At 42.2% G+C, this 22,541-nt stretch overlaps 2 protein-coding genes across 2 annotated transcripts in view; one reads left to right on the top strand and one right to left on the bottom strand.

Moving 5' to 3' along the window:
* Positions 1-8,974: 8,974 nt before the first annotated feature.
* Positions 8,975-14,059, top strand: LOC308707771 (coiled-coil domain-containing protein 162). The gene is made up of 9 exons (XM_081394429.1): positions 8,975-9,136; positions 9,278-9,430; positions 10,071-10,205; positions 10,302-10,454; positions 11,490-11,714; positions 12,202-12,322; positions 12,406-12,456; positions 12,908-13,026; positions 13,243-14,059. The coding sequence occupies exons 1-9, from the start codon at positions 8,990-8,992 to the stop codon at positions 13,354-13,356; spliced, it is 1,218 nt and encodes a 405-aa protein (XP_081250555.1). The 5' UTR covers positions 8,975-8,989; the 3' UTR covers positions 13,357-14,059.
* The window catches only part of zbtb24 (zinc finger and BTB domain containing 24), a 46,124-nt gene continuing 36,963 nt past the window's right edge, over positions 13,381-22,541 (bottom strand). Inside the window, exons 4-6 of the mRNA XM_081394428.1 lie at positions 16,643-16,810; positions 16,490-16,571; positions 13,381-15,003 (exon numbers count right to left, since the gene is read on the bottom strand). Coding sequence (XP_081250554.1) covers positions 14,199-15,003; positions 16,490-16,571; positions 16,643-16,810 — 1,055 coding nt within the window. The 3' untranslated portion in view covers positions 13,381-14,198. The remainder of the gene's footprint in view (positions 15,004-16,489; positions 16,572-16,642; positions 16,811-22,541) is intronic.

Here is a 22,541-nt window from a genome sequence, read left to right as displayed (position 1 = left end):
TGAAGGTTTTTTCATTTGACAACCTGAATTAACCTTTTAAAACACTAACACCCCCCCCCCTCAATTAACAGTCTCCAGGTAGTTACAGAAGAGATGTTGTTGTTATTTTAGTGTCATTGAGATACATAGTTTTTCCTTTTACATTTTAATTTGAATGTTTTAGTAATTTTGTTGTGTGTTTTTGTCTTTTTTATGTTTTATTTTTAAAATGTCGGTATAGTTTTTGTTTTGTTTTTATAAAGTTAAACCAAATGAAAACGCAGTATTTTCGTTCTTGTCTCTTCACAAGGGAGGCGTTCCTCTCCTCTGGAAACCTCTCGGCCTATCAGAGCGTGAGTGAAAACATGAGCCACGCCCTCCCTATCATGAGTGACAGCACGCTGAGAGGAGCCAGTTTCCTTCCTGTTCCTCAGCCGTTAGATCCGGCCAGCCTTCAGGTGAGAGACCACCAGGCCTGTCAAGCATCTACATGCTCATCCTTCACTAGTGTTTAAAAGCATCACAGAATGTACTTCATGAAGCTGGTTGATTCCAGCAGGTTCTGCTTATTTTATATGTGGTTTCAGGCCCAAAAATGGTATCCATGGAGATCTTTTCTTGCAATCTATGGATCACACCCTTTCATCATATGGGACGTCTCGCAGATTGAGCATTACATGCAGGTGTGTAACTTTGCAAATGCTTTTTGTTTTTTAGTCTTCATCTGTTTTATGAGCATTAAGATCATGCAATCCTTTTGTTTTTTTTGTTTTTTGTAGCTCTGCCTCTGTGATCTGAATGACCGCTGTAGAATGGAGGCGAATGGGGCGATACTGGGTGTATCTTTGATCATTGATGATGTGCTCAGTAGTGGAAGAGATGCAGCACCCCTCCGGCTACAGACCACAGGAGACCCCGACATCACCGCGACGTCTGATAGAGAAGTACTTAAGAATTTAAATGAAGCCAAACGCTACAAGAAGTTTAATTGGAATGAAAGGAAGAGAAATTCAAAGAAACAAAATAGCCTGGAGATGTTAATCCTGCATTCATGTAGCTCATACAGTAGAGCATGCTTTTAACAACACCAAGGTCATGGGTTTCATTCCCAGGGAATGGATGAGCTAAAATAATGTATATACATCTCTGTTTGGTGAAGCACATTTATCTCATTGTCATCTTTCAGGTCCTTAATGAAAACATGGGAAATGAGGAGATAAAAATGGACCCCGTACAGTCCCTGATGAACCAGTGGGGATTTTTACTGCTCTGGAAGCAGATGGAAGTTTTTAAAGAGAGCTGGACTCAACGACAGATGGGTGTTGAGACAATAAACAGCCCTGCACAGTTTAAACACTTCTCTCAGCTTTACAGGTCATGAACATTTCAGCACTATTTCAAACACTCACTCTTTCATAATAGTTTGTGGTGAAACAAATATGTATGTGTTAACCTGTCCCATGATCTTGTGTTTTAGGGTGGAGATTTACTTTCCCAGCATGCAAGCTCTGGCCCAGCAGATGGAGAAGGAGAAGGAATATGAGATTGTGCTATCTCAGACTCAGTCTATCCTCCCACCACCTGGAGCAGCAGAAGTTGACGTCAAAACATGGCAGGTACTGTATGTGAAGCAGGGTTAGTATCATTTACTAAAACTCAATTTAAGCTGAAATAAAATAAAATATAAATATTAGATGAAAATTCGAAAGGATGCTTTGGCAGCTGTAAATAAAATGAAATAACACTAAAACTGAAATAAAAATAAATTGAACCTACATAGTAATATTAAAAAACGAATAAAAAGGACAAAAGAACATTAAAATATATAAAAAAAAATGAAAATAAAAAATAAAAAAATAAAGACAAGCTAATTCTAAATATTAATAAAAACTATAATAGTATATTATTATAAATTATTATAGTATATAAAGTTGACTCACTAAAATTAATAACTGGAAATTAATTAAAACGTAACTGAATAAAAATAGAAATAAAAATAAGTTAAACCTAAATAGAAATATATAAAAAAAGTAATAAAAATGACAAAAGCACAAAATTACTAAAAAGAAAACTGAAAATATTTATAGAATATTATTAATATTAATATTAGTATAATAATTATAAATTATATATAAAGTTGAAGTACTAAAATTATTAACTATAAATAAAAAAAATATAAATTAAATCCAAATAGTAATATTAAAACTACCTAAAAAAAGACAAAAGCACATAACAAAATTACTAAATTTTAAACTAAAATTAAAATCTGAAAATATAAAATTCTAAATATAATAAATAATAGTAATAAAATGCTAAAATGATGTGAACCTGTTGTTTTTTTACACACTGGGATCTATAAAGCAAAGATCTGAACAATCATCAGATTAATATTCTGTGGCTATTGTAAGCCCGCACTCGATCGGCCCAAAGTCCGGCATCTGACCAGCGGGTAAGGTCTTTTCTCGTGGCAAAGTATTTTTGATTAAATGCAATACATTTTCTCATATGTAATTTCTCATTATTTCATCTGACTCCATAAATGAAAAGGTTTGAATGATATCCGTGCATCATTAAAAGTGAGCGAATGTTTGACTATTCTTTTTTACTCTTCTGTCAGTTAGAATAATCAAATGTAACAATTTATTATGTCAAGTAAATGTATCACGCCAATTTCATAATCAGTTCAAGGATAATCAATACAATACATCAAATGCTCTGGAATAAAGAGCAGAGATGCGAACCCGACATTAAAATACATGATGCCGAGTCCTGGCGGCTCTCAGCATTCACGGGCTGATCTGAGGTACAGAATCACCCCGAGCCCTTTGCTGCATTTCATTATATAGACAGAACCTCTTTCACATGGAAACATGTACTAACAATGGGAATTTACATTCAGAGTTGACACCTTTTGGATGTAGGAGACCATCTTCCTTTGTGTGCCAGTTATCTCTAAACTCTTAAAAACCTTATTACCTTTTGTTTTACTTTTTTGGGAATGAGACGCATGTACCAGTTGAAGGAAACCAGATTTATTAAAATGTTTAATTTAGGTTTACATTGAATTTAGCATGTTAAGGTTAGGTATAAATTATGATTATCAGAGTCTTCTAGCAAAAGACTCTGGTCAGTCCTGTTTTACTGAAACTCTTGGAGTTTGTGTTTTAGCAAGAAAGTCCAGCCAGTCCTGTACTCAGGTCTCAGTGTTTGAATAGATATGCTGAGTGGGTTAGGGTGGTCAGCACTCTCAGTCTAGAACCGGTTCCTAAACCTGTCTTTTTGGTTCCTGCCCCTAAATGTATATAAACTGTATAAGAGAACATTCACGTCAGACTTGGTGACTGCAGCTACCGACAGCTCGTGTTCTCAATAAAAAATCCTGCTGAAGATACAAACCAAGTCTACTGGTCTTTCGATTCTAAGTTCACAACAGATGGTGCCGTGAACCCGGATGGAGAAAAAGGAAACTCAAAGGACTTCAAGCTCAAAGACCTGAATCCAGATTGAAACTTCAAGCTCAAAGATCTCATCAACAAAAGATCTGCTTTCCAGACTGCATCTTTTGGAATCCAGAGCGAAACTTCCAGCTAAACAAAGATTCAGCTTCCTCCAGATTGAAACTTCAAGCTCAAAGATCTCAAAGCCTGACTGAGTTCCACAATCTTCCTTCACAACCAAGGGTTGGTGAGTTTTCAAAGAACCTCCATTCAAAGAACCGCTACAGACCAGTATATGTGTTTATCCTCTGTACCTTTCAGAGAAGAGTTAACAGACAGCTGCAGGGTTTTGTTAACTAAGTTATCCTCTAAAAAATTTTTTTTTAGAGATGAAAGAGACCCTCTGCCCGTCAGGGAAGATTAACATTACAGGTTAATATTGTGTACCCTTTGCTTTAGGCAGAGAAGAATTAGCTTTACGTGCTAGTTATTTTTCAGTTGATCCTTTGCTTTAGGCAGAGAAGAATTAGCTTTACGTGCTAGTTATTTTTCAGTTGATCCTTTGCTTTAGGCAGAGAAGAATTAGCTTTACGTGCTAGTTATTTTTCAGTTGATCCTTTGCTTTAGGCAGAGAAGAATTAGCTTTACGTGCTAGTTATTTTCAGTTGATCCTTTGCTTTAGGCAGAGAAGAATTTTAGCATATGTGCTAATATTTTGGTTTATCCTTTGCTTCAGGCAGAGAAGAATTAGCTTACGTGCTAGTTATTTTTTTGTTTGTCCTCTGTTTTTTTGTAGGCAGGGAGGTTAAGTGTGAAGTGTTGGTCATTTGGAGAGTTAACAATAGTTAAGCTGTGTTAACAAGTGTAACCTCTGTTGATCAGAATAGAGGATACATACAACCCTAATTTTTGTAGTCTTTACAATGAATACTGGTCTGTTGCAGTTGTTCTTTGTTTGTTTGTTTTTAACCATATGCACTGACCTACACACCTGCATATGAAGACCCAACCTCCAGAAAACAACTAAACCAACTGCACAGACTACAACCAACACAGAAGAAAAAAGATACACAACGCAGACTCACCTACGGGAACTTCAGTCATCCCTCATCATGATCAAGATTGTCGTACTACTACTAACCATCATGGACATCGCACAAAGTGTGGACCCCAGAAACAACATCTTCTTAGAGCTGATGAATATGTCAAGAAATGCCTTGTTTGCTGAAAAGAATGTTTGCATGCCACATGCACCTTCAGTAGGAGCCGGAATCCCATGGGTTGCACACCCTATCTCTGTCTACAGCATCCTACCCAGCCAATTCAACGGCAGGTGCACCCTGGTTTATGTTCTACCAGCTATCAGAGAAAATACACACTCCACCACAAGCTCTCCACAGCTACAAAATTCAGCTCCTTTTATCTACAAAGATGGCTGCATTCCAGGACTCACTTGTGTTCAAACGTGGTGGTCAAGAACTCCTGGAGCATTAATCCCATCGTATGGTGTACCTGAGTGCTGCACCGGGTTAATGGATCCAACAGAGAACTTGAACTTGCTATGTGCCTGTAACTTACACAAGTTACAAGATTGAACTTTGTGCCTGTAACTTACACAAGTTACAAGATTGAACTTTGTGCCTGTAACTTACACAAGTTACAAGATTGAATTTTGTGCCTGTAACTTACACAAGTTACAAGATTGAACTTGCTTTGTGCCTGTAACTTACACAAGTTACAAGATTGAACTTTGTGCCTGTAATTTACACAAGTTACAAGATTGAACTTGCTTTGTGCCTGTAACTTACACAAGTTACAAGATTGAAATTTGTGCCTGTAACTTACACAAGTTACAAGAATTAACTTTTAAGTGTATAAATTTGTATTTTGTGAGAGTTTTTTTTAGACTCTCAAAGGGGCAAGTGAAGGAAACCAGATTTATTAAAATGTTTAATTTAGGTTTACATTGAATTTAGCATGTTAAGGTTAGGTATAAATTATGATTATCAGAGTCTTCTAGCAAAAGACTCTGGTCAGTCCTGTTTTACTGAAACTCTTGGAGTTTGTGTTTTAGCAAGAAAGTCCAGCCAGTCCTGTACTCAGGTCTCAGTGTTTGAATAGATATGCTGAGTGGGTTAGGGTGGTCAGCACTCTCAGTCTAGAACCGGTTCCTAAACCTGTCTTTTTGGTTCCTGCCCCTAAATGTATATAAACTGTATAAGAGAACATTCACGTCAGACTTGGTGACTGCAGCTACCGACAGCTCGTGTTCTCAATAAAAAATCCTGCTGAAGATACAAACCAAGTCTCCTGGTCTTTCGATTCTAAGTTCACAACACAGTCGCACTGAGACATTTCAAATGATACCAAACATGTATAATACTCGATGATAATTATTCACATTAAAACATATAGATTCTTGTGTGAGTTTTGGTGATCTCAGCTTGAGGGATGAGGGGAAGAAATGTAGGTTAGGATGATTCGGAGGTGAGACTTTCACACATTTGAGATAGTGCACAAGGGTGAGTTCAAATGTTGATTTCCTTTGTTCTCTCAGAGAGTAGCTCTCTCTTCCAGTTTTTCCAGTCTTGCACTATGAAACCAAACAGCCACGATGTGTTCTTAAAAGTAAAAAGAATTATACATCCTTAATAGTCAGGCCACCTTTGACAATGCATTGATGTGATTATTTTGATTGATATCTTTGGCATAGTCCACATGAGACCGGTATGTTTGCTGTGTTTGTTGTAGTTACTGAGACTCTTGGAGATCACGGAGTGTGACATGATCCGAGCGCTTCAGAAGAGGATTAACAGTGAAGTGACTCTGGTGATGTCGGAGCGCTCGCGGCACGACCCGGGACTCCCCACAGGTACACAGCAGCCTCTGCATGAACCCAGAGGAGATCACAGAGCACTATGGGAGGACTGGGGCTGGGCTTGATTCTCCCTGGAGGCTGTCTCTTGAAAGACAATAAACTTCATCACAGCTGTCCTATATTTAGGATATTATTATATTTTCATCTCAACAAAGTCCTTTCTAGAATGTGTTGCTTTGTTCATCCCAAATTTCTTCTGCTGTCTTCACATGTAATGAAGAACTGTGGAAACGGCCTTCAATGAAACACAGTGTCTCTCTAGAGAGACCTCAGATTGTGGAGGATTTCATCCAGCGGTTGATGAACGGTGCTGAGGGTGAGACCGATGGACAGGTAAATATTTCTCACTAAAGGTTCCTAATAGGGGCTTTTCACAGCCATGCCATTGAAGAACCATTTTTGTTCCCCAAAGAAGCTTTCAGTAAATTCAGTTATTAAAAGAATCATTGTTTTCTTAGTGTGAAGAACATTTTAAAGTGCCTCTATTTTAGTTATTTTAAAGGTTCCTAATTTAAAGGTTCTATAATAGGTTTACATGCATCCAAGATCCAAAAACCCTTTAATTTTCTCATAACATACATTGCAGCATCACCTCTTTTCTCACAGTGTCTGAAACGGTCGATAAAGGATCCAGTCTCTCTAAACCCCTACTTTCCAAGAGCCTCCTGTGATCTGATTGGTCAGATGGCCCAGTCTGTTGTGACTGGTCTATTGCTCACAGCACGTGTTGGAAACTAAACACCCATTACCATTTCTGAATTTCAGCCTTGGAAGACTTCCTCACTAGGCCTGTCGCAATAATTACTATATCAACTTATTGCACGATATATCTTGACATGACCTAACATTTTTGGTGGCACGATATTTTGCCCATTATGCTTATATAAAAACGAATGGCACCAACATTTTAGGCGATCACGCTGCCTCTGTCATCTCATCTGCTCTTTGTGTTTTATACAGTATATATATATGTGACCCTGGATCACAAAACCAGTCATAAGTCGCACGTGTATATTTTTGGCAAAAGCCAACAGTACATTGTATGGGTCAAAATGATCGATTTTTCTTTTATGCCAAAAATCATTAGGATATTAAGTAAAGATCATGTTTCATGAAGACATTTTGTAAATTTCCTACCGTAAATATATAAAAAAATATTTTTGTGAGTGGATGCAGCACAATCGCGAACATAAATGGACAATTTTAAAGGCGGTTTTCTCAATGTTTCGATTTTTTTGCACCCTCAGATTCCAGATGTTCAAATAGTTGTATTTCGGCCAAATATTGTCCTATCCTAACAAACCATACATCAATGGAAAGCATATTTATTCAACTTTCAGATGATGTATAAATCTCAATTTCATAAAATTGACCCATGTGACTGGTTTTGTGGTCCAGGGTCACATATGAGCAATATCACATGAGTAGCAGTGCGATACGGCTCTGTATCAGCACGGCTGTGATTGTGACAACGTCTTCCCGACATGTAGACAACACGCACCAAACTCCTCCAGTTTTAGCTACAACTACAGTGTTTGAGGGCAGGTCAATGTAAATGTTGTTACTGGGAAGCCAATAAAGACTATAGGCTGGCATTATGCAAATGTGTTATACACCTACGTAGGTTCGTGCAGGAAGTAAGACTTGATTTACAGATGACTAATTTCAGGCAGTTCAGAATCTATTCTTTCTTTTAGGAGACAATAACTGCATTTTTAGTACACTTTGATCTTTTAAACTTTGCAGACCTTTTACGTTCACAAACAGCTATATTACCCAATGCATGAAAGGTAATATACAAAAAGCATAATAGGGGCACTTTAATAATCTGAAGAACACTTTTCTTTTATAAAAAAACTTTTGTGACATGGAAAGTTTCTAGGGATGTTAAAGGTTCTTAATGGAACCATCAATGCCAATTCAGAACCGTGATTTTAAAGAGTGTAGCGTTATGATAGCGTTGTTCAATCCCATGACCGATATGCCGTGTAATAGTCTGAAATATAAATATGAATTGTTTTCTAGGTGACGTTCTCAAGCACTCATCTGCAGGAGTGTTTGACTGAACTGGCTTGTGCTGTAATGAGTCGTGAGCGGAGCGTCTTCCAGAGCTATTCTCAGTTTTATGAACACATCCTTCAACAGCAGGAACAACTACTCTACCAGAGAGAGCAGGTATAAAACAGTAATATTATATTATTAAATATTATTACAATGTAAAACAACTGTTTTCTATTTGAATATGTTTTCAAATGTAATTTATCCCTGTGATGCCAAGCTGAATTTCAGCATCATTTCTCCAGACTTCAGTGTCACATATCGATTTGCAGCTCAAAAATAATTTCTTATTATTTCCAATGTTGAAAACAGTCGTTCTGTGGAAACCGTGATAAATTTTTTTAGGATTCTTTAATGAATAGAAAGTTCAAAAGGCACCACATTTATTTGAAATAGTAATCTTTTGTAAATCTATTAGTGAAGTGAGAGATTCAGCAGAGCTGCGGCAAGATGCATGTATCTTTCTCAACTGTGAACAATCTGTTTCCGCAGGACATTAAAGAACTAGAAGCCGAAGAAATGCAGGCCAGTGACCCCTACAGAAAGGTAAACTCGGGTTTGTGCATATAGTACCACCGTCCTTCTCTGCATGATCAGTAAACATGTCTAATCTCAGGTGGCGGACGTGTGTCGGGGGATGATGATTGACATCACCGCTCTGCGTGCCAGAGTAAGTCAGCTGGAGGAGGAGAAGAGAAGCTTAGGTCAACATCTCAACCTCAAACACAGAGAACGCTATGACACGCTGGTCCGCCAGCTCTTTTCCTCATGTGTTCTATTGAAGGTGTGTAAGTCTGATCTGAAGACCCCATCAAATGCTCAGACATGCATAGGTTTCTAAATCCATTTAAGTTTGATTTTTTTATTTCATAAAATCATTAAAACATGCAACGTCAGCTGGCTCAACTCTCTGTGCCGTCCACAGTCACGTCTTGACAAATACCACATGAATATGGACCAAGATGTGCGACAGCTGGTGAGCAGCGTGAGGAAGGAAGGCGTGGACAGAATCATCAAACTGAAAAATAAATTGTCCTCCACTAATGATAATGAGACCCTCATTCACACACTTCAGGAGGTGAACTGCTAGAATGAGCTTTGTTATAAAGGAGTAGTTGTTGTTGTTGCTTTGTATGTGTGTGTATATCTATCTATATATATTTATATGATCATATTTTCTTGGCATTACTGTAATGTGAAAAAAGATCACTTTAAATTGTACATATATAAAGTACAGTTGGAAATATAATGGTATATTTTGTTACAAATTTTATTTATTTTACTTGTAATAATAAGAATTATTATTATAATTGGGCAATGTTCTGCTGTGAAACCCTGGGTTTGGCCATTCATGTGGACGTGAGATGAGTTATTGTGTAAAACCGAATTTAGATGATCTGCTTCACAGAAGTAGATTGTTCTGAAAAAAGAGCTTGCTGCTTATTATTATAATAATTATAATAATAATTGTGTCTGTGCAGGATAATTTTCATTAGTATATTAAAGATTTACATTGTTGGGGGAAATGTGCTTAATTGTCATGAAAATAATGCAGAAAATCAAAATCTATATAAGGTCTATATAAGGTCTATATAAAATCAGTTTGTTTTCTTTGTGCAAAATATCATTTCCGATTTTTGTCTGATTTTTAGGGTGAAATGTGACTTGGAACGTTCTTTGCGGTATTGATCCTACATTATTATCTTTGTTTTATTCAGAAAGAGGTATTAGAAGATCTCCATGCAGAGAATAGCAAGCTGGCTGGGCTTCTGTGTAAACTGAGAACCTTTAGCCACTGGAGGCTGGTGGTCGGTCAAGAGAAACTGCAAAAAGAGCTGCTGCAGTGGCAACTGGTATTAATAACATGTTTAATAATCCCAGGCATTGGTTCATTGTTTTTCCTCCTCTTTTGCCTGTAGTAATGCTGAATGTTGCTCCTGTGTGTCCAGAATGAGGTGTCATGTAAAACTGAAGCACTTAAATTGAAGATGATCTCAGAGCAGCAGGAGATTGTTCAGAAACAAGAGCTTGATGCTGTGAAGGAGGCCATGCTACAGTGTAAGAGCGACTATGAGCAGATCAGGAGACAGATCATTCAGCAGGTACGACCCTGAACCTTCTCATCTACATGTCCATTCTTTGGTGAAGACAAAGTCAGTTATCTGAATTATACTGTAATTATGATGCTTCCAGAGTGATGTGGATTAAAAATGAACTTATGATTTCAGTCCAGGATTTTAAAAAGTACTGAGAAATTATATTTAAGTTAAAGGATAGTTTCAAATAGTTTACTCAATTAAAAAAGTCTAAGTACCTGCCCCCCCAAAAAATCTTGAGTGAAGTAACATTTAATTGTACTCTGTAGTCAATCATTTGATCCCTTAAAACTCATCTTTTATCACCAAAATGACATATTTAAGTTCTTCATGCCTTAAAATAGCTTGAATGTAACTCAACACCCTTGCCTCATTTAGTATACGCGGTTTTATGAATATGCAAATTAGCCCCGCCTCCACTCACACCAGCGCAGAGGTCCACTGGTTGGCGACAAGGTAGTTTGTGAAGAGAGACTGTCTTTTGAGAAAATACTCAGCAATGGTGTTGACTTACGGATTTGCACATGGTTTGTCTTAAAGCATATTAAAAACACCACAGAGACATATAAAAACAACATTAAAAGCTTGATTTTTACCACAGGGGGACTTTGTATTGAAAATTAAAAATTAAACAGATTTTACTAAGATTTTATCATTTACTAAGCCTCAACTTAGGATAAAGAAAAATACTATTTTTATTTTTAAATAATTGAGAATGACTTTCCTGTAGCTTAAACAGTAGAGCATGGCGTTAGCAACACTAAGGTCATGGGTTCGTTTTTAGGGAAAGTAAGAACAGATAAAAATGTAAATGTGTACCTTGAATGCAAACGTGCTTTGGAAAAAGGGTCTGCTAAATGTAAAATGTTATGAGAAACAATTTAAGTCTAAATTAACTTAAGTCTACATGATATTGTAATGGAGTAAAACTTATTATTTTTATCTTTTAAATGTAAAAGTTCAAGTATTCTGTCTTAACAGAACTCAAGCGAAGTACAGATTCCACAACATAATACTAAGTCTAGTAGTGAAGTATAGTAGACACCTCTGTTTCAGTCTCAGAAGCTGCAGGACGTGGAGCATCGCTTTACACGAGACGCACAAAGCCGACAGGAGCTGGAGAGCCTGAAGAGGCAGAGCCTGGAGCAGCTGCAGGAAGACGTGGAGGACAGAGAGAGTCAACTCAGGACTCTGAGCGCACAACTCGAGAAACACAGCAAAGAGACGGAGCTACGGCAACAGCGCAGACACAAGCAAATCAAACAAGCGAGTCCATTAAACCATCTTCACCGTTTCATCGTCAAAATGAAACCATTTCAAATATTGTTAAAGTCTTGATTGTAAAAGAGCACTCTTAGAAAAAGGTTCAATGGGGTTCTACCCAGACAGCAACATAGAGTCGATCTTACACACGTGCCAGATGTGGGCCGGATCCGGGCCGACACCATGTTGCTGTCTGGGTATATAGGACCCATCCTAGGGTTCTTGAGATAGTTTTAAAGAACCTTTTATGCCAAAAGGCTCTCTATAAAGAGAAATGTCTTAAATGATTGCATGTTTAAAAGGTTATTTAATTTTTTTTTTCTAATTGGTGTTTACAATCTACTGAATTAAAAATGAATTTGGCGCTAACAGTGGGTCTGATTCCCAAGGAATGTATGAACTGATGAAATGTAAACCTTTACTGCAATATTAGTCGTTTTGGATAAAAGCGTTTGCCAAATGCAAAAATGTTAATGATTGTATTTTGAAGGTGAGAGGTCAGCTTCATCAGGAGCGGAGCCTGAAACATGAGGCGTTCCAGCAGGTGGACAAACTACAAAGTCAGATGCACAATTTTGAGGCAGCATTGTGTAAATCTACATTTTCTTCAGGTGCTCACAATACTGTTTTTATTGGACATTTTTAGAATTAAGGAAACACTTTTATTCATGTCAATTACTTTTTCATGCTTCAGGACGCCAAAGCTCCTCCTCGAGAAGACTACATTTAAGAAACGCATCGGCAGGTAAATCAACTTTATTGGTATGATTGAGTTTACAGTATTGCCAAAGCATTATACACAAAACAAGTAATGACAAGAAAATAATATGCAATTTAACAATAAAAAATAATTAATAAAAACACACACATATATATATATGTGTATATACAGTATATATATATAGTAGTTCTGTCTAATCGATTAATCGCATCTAACATTGAAGTTTGTGCTTATTTATATATATACACACACACACAAATATATATATATATATATACATACACAAATAAGCACAAACTTTTATGTTAGATGCGATTAATGGATTAGACAGTACTACTATATATATATATATATACACACACACAAGGTGTATTAAATGCTAATAGATGTCTGATTATCTCAAGGCAGTAGTTCATTTTGAGTCATTTTCTCTGTATCTTTTTGCATCTACACAAAGAGACTTGTTGTATTGCAGGTTTGCTCAGGAACAACTCAGTTATGTCTACAAACAGTTGCTTCATAAACACAACCGATGACCTCAACACTGAATCTGGTTGGATAGAGTCTTGGACACCTCTGGATAGACCCAAAACAGTGAGTTAATTGATTCTGTAGTAAAAGTCATTTAACATGCCAACCATTACAGAAATAGTTCGCCTAAAAATGAAATAATTTCTTCTTCATTAACTCATGTCTTTCCAACCCCTCTTGACTGTCCCTTTAAATACAATTCTGATCATATAACAAAGAACATCAGTTATGTGGTATGAATTTATTTATTTATTTACATTCCATTGTTCTAATTCACAGAATTCCAGTCGTCTTCGTCTGGACATTTCAGAGGCGCTGTTACCCAGTCTTCCTGATGGAATCGCATCTTCTAACCACCAGTCATACCAGAATCTTAGATTGGGTCACAAGTAAATGATCGGAAACCACACAAACTGACACCTTTTGAGACTTTTATTGATAGAGATTGTAGAGAGAAGACAGGATATTAGTGGAGAGAATGGAGGTAGTTGGAAGTTGGATCGGAACACATCTTCCACTTTTACTTGTGTCCAGACTCCATTCTAACCTAAATGGCCCTGACAGGTCTGATTATTTGTAATTAAAACTGTGCATTAATCAAAACGTAATGTTTAACCATTATTGGGTGAATATCACATTTCACCTCAAAATTCATATACATTTTGACCATGAAGATTGTTTGTATGATTTTCATGACACATTTCAATTTCATTTCATTAACTTACTTTAGCACAAAAATAATTAAAACTGACATAAAAATGTATTGAAACTAATAGACATTTTAAAAATAATAAAAATGACAAAAACATATTTACATGATTTTTTTTCTGTAATTTTATAAAATTTTATTGCATTACAGTAAAGAATATGAAATTATCATTTATATGACTTTTTTGCATTACAGAAATTACAGTGAATGTTTTTGCATTATGGCAATAAGCACTGATTAGAAAAACTCATGCCTTTGAGCCAATGTTACTGTCATGCTGGACAATTACACTTAAATTGAAGTTGTATGTATGTGAACCATTTATTATCTTTAGTCTTGTCATTAACAAATACAAAAAAAATAAAAGTTTACTAATGGTTATACTTCATGATCCATATTGCAGCCATTATCTAAAAAAAAGATGATTATCAGCTTTGCTGTATTAAAATATAACCATTTACATCCAAAGAGGAACAAGCATCAGCACTGTGAGCGAGTCCTAAAGGGTTTAAACAGTTGTGTGGGTTCAGTTTTGCGGGGTCACGCTGGTGGTGTAGAGGTACGAGACCGTTCCCGCCTGGATCTGGAAGGTTTGACCCTGAATCTGATGGCTGGGGATCTGCTCGCTGGTCTGGCTGATGGAGATGGGCTGCCCACTCTGACTGCTGACGTGAATGCCTCCTGTTGGACTCGGCCGGCTGGGATTCTCCGAGGTTTCGGACAGCTGGTGGATCACCTGCAGCTGCTGTGGAGCTCCGTGGTGAACCTGCAGTTGCTCCATGGCTTCTTTGGTCAGCGTGATGACGTGCATTTGCTCCGGCTGCCCGCTGCTCACTTGACTTCCCAAGACGCTGATGGTTTGGATTTGAGCGCTGCCGTCTAACCCGTCCGGTGCGACCAGTGCCAGGTTTTGTGGTTGGGTGAGAAGGGTGAGACCCTGTTCCACTGAAGTGTCTTCTGCGGTGATGATGCTGATGGCTTGATCCTGACCCAGGTTGATGTTTTCCACCTCGCTGGTCACCACCAGCTGGATTTCCTGCTCGCCGTGGGTGGGAAGTTGGTACGGCTGGAGTTGGAGGATGTTGTGCATTTCTTCGGCCCCTGATGTGGCCTGCACCTCCGCGGGGCCCGTGCTCTCAGCTTCTCCTGGTTGACGCTCTTTGTTGTGAGTCTTGGTGTGAGCTTTAAGGTTGTCCAGTCGGGCAAACGACAGGTTGCAGACAGAACACGTGAAGGGCTTTTTACCCGTGTGAGACGCCACGTGACGCCGCCTGGCACTGGGGTCCGAGAAGGTCTTATCGCAGACATTGCAGACGTATGGCTTCTCTCCTCTGAATGACAAGAAAGATTTTTTTTTTAAACATGCAAATCTTGAACATTAAAAGGCAAGACACTACACTTATTTCATATACTGGTCAGTTTTGAGATTTTGGGCTTTTTAATAAGATGTTGCTCCAGACTAGTGGAAAGAAAACATCCACAAATCACTTTAATTGTTTATTTTATTGGGCTTTATCTATTTGCATCCGCAGATTTCAATTACAATACATATCTTTGAAGGCCGTTCCATCAAAGTATTTTTCAGAAATCTCCACTTAAGCAGCTTTACATCCACTAAACTTTACAGTTTTTTATTCCTATCTTTATTCTCAAGGTTTTGACTGAGCTGTTTGTTTACGGTACATGTAATTTGTCTGATTTGGGGAAGTTCCAATCAAAAAGACTGAAACAAATCCTTTCAAAGGATGATCATTATCCATCAGTTTGTCTGAATGAGCTGTAAAATGTCCTTTGTCCGGATAATAACAGATAATAGCTCGGTATTTTAATGTGATATGGTATAACAAGAATATCTATGGCAAGAGCTCATTTCAGTCGCTGCATTTTTTTCCTACTGATTATTTTCTTGTTTTCTTGTATATTCTGCTGTAACAGTATGAAAAAGGACAATACTGCGCATTTGTGGTCTGTTCTCCTGATTTAATTTACGATATATCCCATGAATCACGTCTCTTTCCAGGTTTGTATTCACACGGATGCTTAAAATATACTTGTCTCCCCTTTTCACTTCTAATCCATATTAACAGTGTTTACTGGAATATTTCTAACGCAGGTAAATACAATTTATTGTGTTAACTCAATGTTCCAGTTAATGAACATTTTTGATGTACTTTACATAATACAGACATATATTACCACAGTGATATTTAACACGCCCGTAATATTTCTGCAGATATAATCAAGCTTTTGGGGTTATTCATGGTCTGTTGAAAGTACTTTGTTAATGCCTTTTCACTTTTAAATTTCCTTTTAATGTTCAATGGTTGAAGGGTGAGTAGAATAAATCTATTATTACTGCGTTCATAGAGCAAACATTTTACTGATTGTTTACAGTTTAACGGAAGTTACTCCCATAATCTATAGTGATATTATGAAGGTTTTTACAGAGGGGTTTGCTCATATGTCATTCGCCTGACAACATTTTTCTCCTAAAGATATGGTGAATATGTATTCTTTTTCTGGCTGTTGACAGTATTTTCTGATTTATGGAGTGAAAAAGAGATGACAAGAGAAAAAAATGACAAGAAGATGAACAAAATGACAAGAATTTATCCAATGATCAGATTTCTGTTCTGGAAATGTATGTCCAATCAGTGCGTATTTAATTACACAATGCCTCATTTGCATATTTAAACAATATTTCAGAAAACTTAATGTAATCAGTCAACTAGGGAAGTAAGGTGATATCTATCAGTTTTATGTTGTTTCCTCTATTTACCGGCGGTGTCTTAATATGTTAATATGTTGATTTCTGACCTGTGTATCCTGATGTGTGTCTGCAGCGTGCTCTTGGCTGTGAAACACTTCCCACAGATTTCACATGTAAACGGCTTCTCACCTGAAATGATAACACAGGTGGTCATACAGCACAGATATGCAAACTGCTATGAAGTGTGATCTGTTTGTTACCAGTATGAGTTCTCAGGTGCTTCTTCAGTTGAGCTGCATCCATAAATTTATGATGACATTGCACACACTCAGGTAAAGCTTTTCCTGTGTGAACGCGGTAATGGCTTTTCAGCTGCCGCTTCTGACTGAAGCTTTTCCCACACTGGTCACAACTGAAAGATTTATTCTCTGTGGAAAGAAAATGGAGAATTTTATAGACCATCAGGCAGTATATACTCAGTTATTTAAATATGTACTATGGTGTTTTGGCCATGATATGACCAATGTTTTTTTTTTTTTTTTGCTATTGCATTGCCACGTGCTTTTGGACATCATGTATGATCATACTGAACTATGGTGTCCTTACAGACAAATATGGTCATCAAAGTGTACCAGGCTTTACATTAAAATGCTGTGGTATACCATCACATGGTACAACCTCAGTGGAAAAAGAGATTGGACATAGACATAGAAATGTTTTAAAAAAACAGTAAACTTGTGAAATATTGTTCCCTTTCGTGGTCACTCCGAGTTACGTCGGATGACGACGATTGGGGTTTCGCTTAGCCTATCACCTTCGAGTATATAAAACGAGCCAATGGCAATGAAATGCCATGGGTCTGCGGAATTTGCATAGCGTAACTCCGCCCGCTGCAGGGGGTATATAAGGAAGTACACTGGCAGAATGCAGATATGTTTTCGCTTCGGAGCCGAGAACTTCTCCACTCCTGCAAGCCAAATATTCTGAGTTAATCTTCTCATTCCCTTCGAGACGAGCGAACTCTCCGGTGTTGGTGTGACGGCGATTTCAGCGAGTGCTCACTACCCTGCTGATCTGCTCAGTGATCTGACAGATAGTGTGTTTCTCCCTGTTCGCTTCAACATCCACGGAGTTTTTCCTCTCACAAAAAGAGCATTGCACGCGGCACGTCTTTTTAAAGATGCCTCGCCCGTGCACTTCTGGTTGCGGTCGCGACATATTCTTTTCTGATGGGCACAATCTCTGCTTAGCGTGTTTGGGCGTTGATCACGCTACGCAGCGTTTGTGGATGACTCATGTTCCCATTGCGGGAACATGACCATCTCCATGCTGCGGTCGAGACTCAATGAGCTCGTCAGAGCGAGAGTCCCCTCATCCACACCCCGATCTACGGTCTCCCCGAGAGGCTGTACTTCGGCTGGTGGCCAGGGTGACCTGAGGGTGACTGTGTGGGACATACCGCCGACACGTCCACGGTCCACACACCCCTCTTCAGCATCGGTACCCGCGAGTGTCCAAACCGAAACCGCTGGTCCCTCTACGGAGGCCCCGCGCGTTTCGTTTGGCGCTCCAGAAGAGGATACGATGTCGATCGCTGCATCACAAGGTGGGCGTGAGTCCTCGGGAAGTGAGGATTCGGCTGTGTTGCCGCCCTTGGGCGTGTCAGCATTGCCCGAGTCTGATCCCGAGCTGACTGCCATGCTTTCCCGGGCAGCCGCGGCCATTGGATTAGAGTGGTCCCCGCCACCCGATCCAGTGCGCTCGCGGCTGGATGATTGGTTTTTGGGAGCGGCCGCTGACACCCGTCGCCGCCCAACCCCAATACCATTCTTCCCGGAAGTGCATGAGGAAGTCACGCGGTCCTGGAAGGCTCCCATGTCCTCCCGCGATCGTTCGTCGGCTTTCTCCGCCTTTCCTCCCCTCGATAGAGCTGATGCTTGTGGGTACACTGGAATTCCCACGGTTGAACGTTCTGTCGCGATGCAGCTGTGTACAGCAAGCGCTTCATCACGTGGTGATCCTAAGCACCCGTCCAAAGCCTGTAGATTCTCGTCTACCATGGCGGTGAAATCCTACAGAGCGGCGGGACAGGCAGCTGCCTCTTTGCATGCCATGGCCATCTTACAGGTCTACCAGGCCAAGATGCTTCGTGACATGCACGAGGGTAGGACAGACCCAGGGCTCTTCGATGAGCTGCGCGCCGCCACCGACCTCGCTCTCCGGGCGACGAAGGTGACTGCGCGCTCCCTGGGTTTGGTGATGTCCACAGCTGTGGTCCAGGAGCGACATCTCTGGCTGAACCTGGCCGATATGCGTGAGCCCGAGCGGACTCGTCTGCTTGACGCTCCCATATCCCAGGCCGGCCTTTTCGGCGGTGCAGTCGAGGACTTTGCCCAACAGTTCTCGACTGCCCAGAAGCAGACTGAGGCGATTAAGCACATTCTGCCCCGACGCTCCGCTGCTCAGCCGTCGGCACAGAATCCTCAGCCTGCTTGCCGCCGAGGGCGCCCTCCCGGGGCTCCCGCCCCTTCCGCACGGCCCCAGCAGCAGCCTTCATCTGGGCCGCGTCGTGGAGGAAGCCGTAGGAAGGCGCCACAGCCCTCTCCAGCCCCGCAGCCCGCTTAACGCCAGGCTAAGCGGCGCTCCTGAGACGGGCAGCTCAGGATTGGCATTCTTTTCTGATCAGGAGCTGGTAGCAGGGCCACTCCTTCCCCCGGAATCTTTTGTTCTCCACTCCCCGCTGCTCATCCAACGACGAGCAGTACCCTAATGTGATTAAAGACAGAATCGAATTCCCCAATCCTGAGCCAACAGAGCCCGAGGGCCACAGTGTGCGCCACCCTCGGGTCCCGCCACTGCCGCCCTCCTCTGTTCCAGAAGTGCGGGATGACAGCACGCGCCGCCCACGGGCCACGCTCCTCTCATCCCCCTCTCTCGCCAGACCCCTGCCAGAGCACGCCCCCGTGGGACGCGTGCCCTCCCCTGGCCTCCTCTGGCAGGATGCGGTTAATGACCGTGCCCCCGCACAGGGCCGCTATGCCACCCTCGCCGGTGCCGGTCATTCCGCCTCGCTGCCCCACCGACGGTACGTCTGTGGTTCGTATGACCCCGCTGGTGCACTTTCTGGAGGCCTGGCTAGAGCTTCCCAGACTGTCCCGCTGGGTCGCGAGAACCATCAGACTCGGCTACGCGATTCAGTTCGCGATATCTCCTCCCCGCTTCAGGGGAGTCCGCTTCACTATGGTCGGTGGCAATGCCCCTGTCATGAGAGCGGAGGTCGCCACCCTACTGGCGAAGGGTGCGATCGAGATTGTCCCTCCAGCCGAGATGAAGTCCGGCTTCTACAGCCCTTACTTCATTGTACCCAAGAAGTCCGGTGGGTTACGGCCAATCCTCGACCTGCGCGTCTTGAACCGCTCCTTTCACAGGCTGCCGTTCAAGATGCTAACGGCCAAACACATCCTCCAGTGTGTACGGCCGCAGGATTGGTTTGCAGCGATCGGACGCCTGAAGGACGCCTACTTCCATATCTCCATTTTACCTCGACACAGACCGTTTCTACGGTTTGCTTTCGAGGGGCAGGCATACCAGTACGCGGTTCTCCCTTTCGGGCTAGCCCTGTCTCCTCGCGTCTTTAGGAAGGTCGTCGAGGCAGCCCTTGTTCCCCTCCGGGAACACGGGGTTCGCATCCTGAACTATCTCGACGACTGGCTAATCCTAGCTCACTCTCGAGACCAGGTTTGCGAACAAAGGGACCTAGTACTCCGGCACCTAGCTCGTCTGGGCCTTCGGGTCAACTGGGAGAAGAGCAAACTCTGCCCCGTGCAGAGGATCTCTTTTCTCGGTATGGAGATCGACTCGGTCGCCATGTGCGCGCAGCTTACGAGCGAGCGCGCGCAGTCACTGCTGACTTGTCTTCGCCAATTCGAGGGCAAGAGTGCGGTTCCACTGAAACTATTTCAGAGGCTCCTCCCATTTGCATATGGCATCCGCATTGCTTCATATGAGACCGCTTCAGCTTTGGCTTCGCGATCGAGTCCCGAGGTGGGCATGGCAACACGGCACGCTTCGAGTTCCAGTGACTCCAGCCTGCCGTCAGACCTTCACCCCGTGGTCGAACCTCAAAGGGCACGCCGGAGTGCCCTTAGAACGAGTTTCCCGGCATGTTGTTGTATCAACAGATGCCTCCACCACGGGCTGTGGCGCCATGTGCAATGGTCATGCTGCCGCGGGCTCCTGGACAGGACCCCAGCGCCTTTGGCATGTCAATTGCCTCGAGTTGCTGGCTGTACGTCTCGCCCTGCACCGCTTCCGTGCGCTACTCAGGGGTCAGCACGTACTAGTCCGATCAGACAATACCACGACAGTAGCGTACATCAACCATCAAGGTGGTCTACGTTCCCGCCGTATGTCGCAACTCGCTCGCCACCTCCTCATATGGAGTCAGAAGCATCTGAGGTCGCTTCGAGCCATTTATATCCCGGGACACCTGAACCAGGCGGCCGACGAGCTGTCTCGAGTTCGGCCTCTCGCTGGAGAATGGCGACTCCATCCCCAGACGGTCCAGCTGATTTGGGATCAGTTTGGCGACGCACAGGTAGACCTGTTTGCCTCCCGCGACTCGTCCCATTGCGACCTGTATTAATCCCTGACCGAGGGCACGCTCGGCACAGATGCACTGGCGCACAGCTGGCCGCGGGGCCTACGCAAGTATGCGTTTCCCCCAGTGAGCCTTCTTGTGCAGACTTTGCGCAAGATCAGGGAGGACGAGGAGTAGGTCATTTTGGTTGCCCCATATTGGCACAACCGGACCTGGTTCTCCGAACTAGTACTCCTCGCGACAGCACCTCCCTGGCCAATTCCTCTGAGGAAGGACCTCCTTTCTCAGGGACGGGGCACCCTTTGACCCTTTGAGTACCCTACCACCTGTGGTGGTGGCTACAATCACTTCCGTTAGAGCATCGTCCACGAGACATCTCTATGCGTTGAAGTGGAACCTCTTCGTCAACTGGTGTTCTTCTAAACATCAAGAACCCACGAAATGCCCCATCAGTGTTGTGCTTTCTTTCCTGCAAGATGGGTTGGAGCGAAGGCTGTCTCCCTCCACCCTGAAGGTGAATGTTGCCACCATTGCCCCACATCACGAAGCAGTTGATGGTAAGTCTCTGGGGAAGCACGACCTGATCGTCAGGTTCCTGAGGGGAGCGAGAAGACTGAATCCTCCTCGTCCTCCCCTCGTACCCTCTTGGGACCTCTCAGTGGTTCTAACTGCCCTGCAGAGTGCTCCATTTGAGCCTTTGCAATCAGTAGAGCTTAAGTTCCTGTCTATGAAGACAGCGCTCCTGGTTGCACTGGTCTCCATCAAGAGGGTAGGGGACCTGCAGGCATTTTCGGTTGACGAAGCATGCCTGGAATTCGGGCCGGCTAACTCTCACATGATCCTGAGACCCCGGCTTGGATACGTGCCCAAGGTTCCTACCACACCCTTTCGAGACCAGGTAGTGAACCTGCAAGCGCTGCCCTTGGAGGAGGCAGACCCAGCCTTGGCACTGCTCTGTCCAGTACGCGCCCTTCGTGCTTACGTAGACAGAACGCGGTGTTTCAGGACCTCAGACCAGCTCTTTGTCTGTTATGGTGGGAAGCTGAAGGGAAAGGCTCTCTCAAAGCAAAGGCTATCTCACTGGATAGTGGATACCATTGCTTTGGCATACCAGCAGCAAGGTCGTCAATGCCCCCTTGGTGTGAAAGCCCACTCCACTCGTAGTGTGGCTTCCTCTTGGGCTCTAGCGCATGGCGCCTCGCTAACAGACATTTGTAGAGCTGCAGGCTGAGCGACACCCAACACATTCGCGAGATTCTATAATCTCAGAGTAGAGCCAGTTTCTTCTCGTGTACTCGCTTCAACCAGCCGGTGCTAGATTCTGCTCAGGTGTCTTCGCTTGCTCGCCATTCCTCTCCACGGACGGGATACGTGCGACTTTCTTCTCAGGTGAGTCTGATAAGCTCTGAGTTCCTCCAGCACTGGTTACGTCAACGCCTGACTTATGCCATTTTGCCATAATGCAGCTTTTGCGCTTGACTAGGTGCCTCCATGTGCATGGTCCCCCCCTGGACGACCCCCACATGTGTATTCCACTGTAAGTCTCTTGGGAGCGTGTG

The sequence above is a fragment of the Scardinius erythrophthalmus genome, assembly GCF_964197995.2.
Source record: "Scardinius erythrophthalmus genome assembly, chromosome: 19".
Taxonomy (NCBI): Eukaryota; Metazoa; Chordata; class Actinopteri; order Cypriniformes; family Leuciscidae; genus Scardinius; species Scardinius erythrophthalmus.
This window is presented reverse-complemented; position numbering and strand designations above follow the sequence as displayed.